Below are 1,687 nucleotides of genomic sequence, written 5' to 3'. Positions count from 1 at the left end.
GTTGCGCCGCCTCACCGAGCAAGTGAGCAGGTATGGGCCCCCTCGGGTTGACGCGTTTAGGGCCGTACTTGTTGTACAGACCCCTGCGAACATAGGAGTGCACGTTCAGGTAGAGCGGCTCAAGTTCTTTCCAGAGTCTCTCCAGGTCCTCCTCAAAGGTCGGCGTTTCGTACAGCGAGCGCCAGAAAGCACCGTTGTCGCTGTGACCTATAAAGAAGGATGGATGGTGAGAACGAGAAAATGTGATAGAACATCGGAACATTTTAAAGTGCGTCGTCTGAGATGCAAAACATGGTCAGGTCATACCGTTGAGTCTGGCAGCTTGGTTGGCCAGTTCCACATATCGCTCGTAATCCGAGCGAAGTACTTTGCCGGCTGCATCTCGCCAGCCCTTCCAGGCAAATAACAGCTCATCATAATCTCTGGACTCCGCCATGATCTTCTGAAGGTCTGAAAAAAAATACAACATGCTCGCTGTGGCATTGACCACCACGGATGATGCACAACGCATGATTTGAGTTCTTACCGGGATCCAGTGGGTGGCATTGGCCATTATCTCTGCACACTTCTGCTACGCTATATTTGGTCTCCATGTTGGACAGGAGATTGTTGTACTAAAACGGTAAAGAACAAGGCTTAGTTACATCCTCTCTGCTGTTGGCTGGCGCAAAGTCAACTTTCCCACACCTCCTCAAGCTGCGCCGACGGCAGCGCGGCCCTCTCGATGTCGCTGAGTTTTTTGATGATGCGTTTGACTGCGTCTTCCTGGAAGTCCGCCGTGTCGAACTGCCGTGCCCGTTGGCCATATTTTAACGTGTGGGCTGACATGTCCAGGTTCTTCTGGAGCTGGGGAACAAAATTAGCTTTCATTCAGCGGGTGGATGGATGGTTGAAGGGTGAAGAAGGCGTGATAGGTGACCAAGTGGTGACTGCTTGGGTGGTGTTGTGGTTGTATATGTAGAAGAAAGGTGGTAAGGAGGAACGGAATAGTTGGATGTGTCTGGTGATGACGACTGGTGATAAATAGATACTCAGCAATGACGGCTGATTTCAGGGAATTCATCCCTCACCATGTTCTGCTTGTTGGCTTCATTAATGTCAGTGTTGTACGCCCAGGAGGCTTCCGTATAGGCATTCCACACCACTTCCGCTGTACTATTGTATTCATCCAGAAGATTCTTGGCAGCCAGCTCGTCTGTATTCTTATCTGCACGGACAAGGACCATATAAGCCACAACGCGGGGTCAAGGAAAACCGACCATGAAGCCTTTCTATGCACGGTTTGTCTTACCAATGTCCTCCGGATAGCCCTCCGGAATGGGCGGCACCCAGTTGAAGTCAGGCCATCCCAGGACTTCGTTGACATTTTGTTTTTCCAGCCACGTGATAATGGGCTGAAAGTATCTCATCAGTGCGCCTGCGTCCATCTTGTTCGTCCCGATGGCCTCTTGAAGCACTTCAGGCCAAGGTTTGGAGGAACCCGCCTGAAGAACTTTTCTGGAACAACAAAAAAGCTTTTGTTGAAAGCCGCCACCTCTCCTGAGCTTGATCCCACGTAATATAAAACGTACTTTAAAATGGCCCCCGCTTCTGCAGAGCGGTAGATGTCGCATGTGTGCAAGGGTCCAGTGTGTTTGGCCGCTTGGCATAGTTTTTCGTGGAACTGAAACTGCAGGATGAAGCTCAC

General features: G+C 50.6%; 1 protein-coding gene across 1 annotated transcript; it reads right to left on the bottom strand.

Annotated features, from left to right (window-relative positions):
• Positions 1-15: 15 nt before the first annotated feature.
• LOC109509686 (angiotensin-converting enzyme-like) lies at positions 16-1,681 on the bottom strand (the record flags this gene model as incomplete). The annotated part of the gene is made up of 7 exons (XM_019859509.1): positions 1,572-1,681; positions 1,292-1,497; positions 1,071-1,207; positions 688-846; positions 527-614; positions 307-450; positions 16-207 (listed from the first exon to the last, which is right to left on the bottom strand). Coding segments are annotated over exons 2-7 (856 nt in total), but the record flags the coding sequence as incomplete, so codon positions are not given.
• Between the last annotated feature and the right edge of the window lie 6 nt (positions 1,682-1,687).

This window comes from Hippocampus comes, unplaced genomic scaffold (assembly GCF_001891065.2).
Source record: "Hippocampus comes isolate QL1 unplaced genomic scaffold, H_comes_QL1_v1.1 C17001057, whole genome shotgun sequence".
Taxonomy (NCBI): Eukaryota; Metazoa; Chordata; class Actinopteri; order Syngnathiformes; family Syngnathidae; genus Hippocampus; species Hippocampus comes.
Note: the sequence above shows the minus strand (reverse complement) of the source record. Positions and strands in the feature narration are given on the sequence as shown.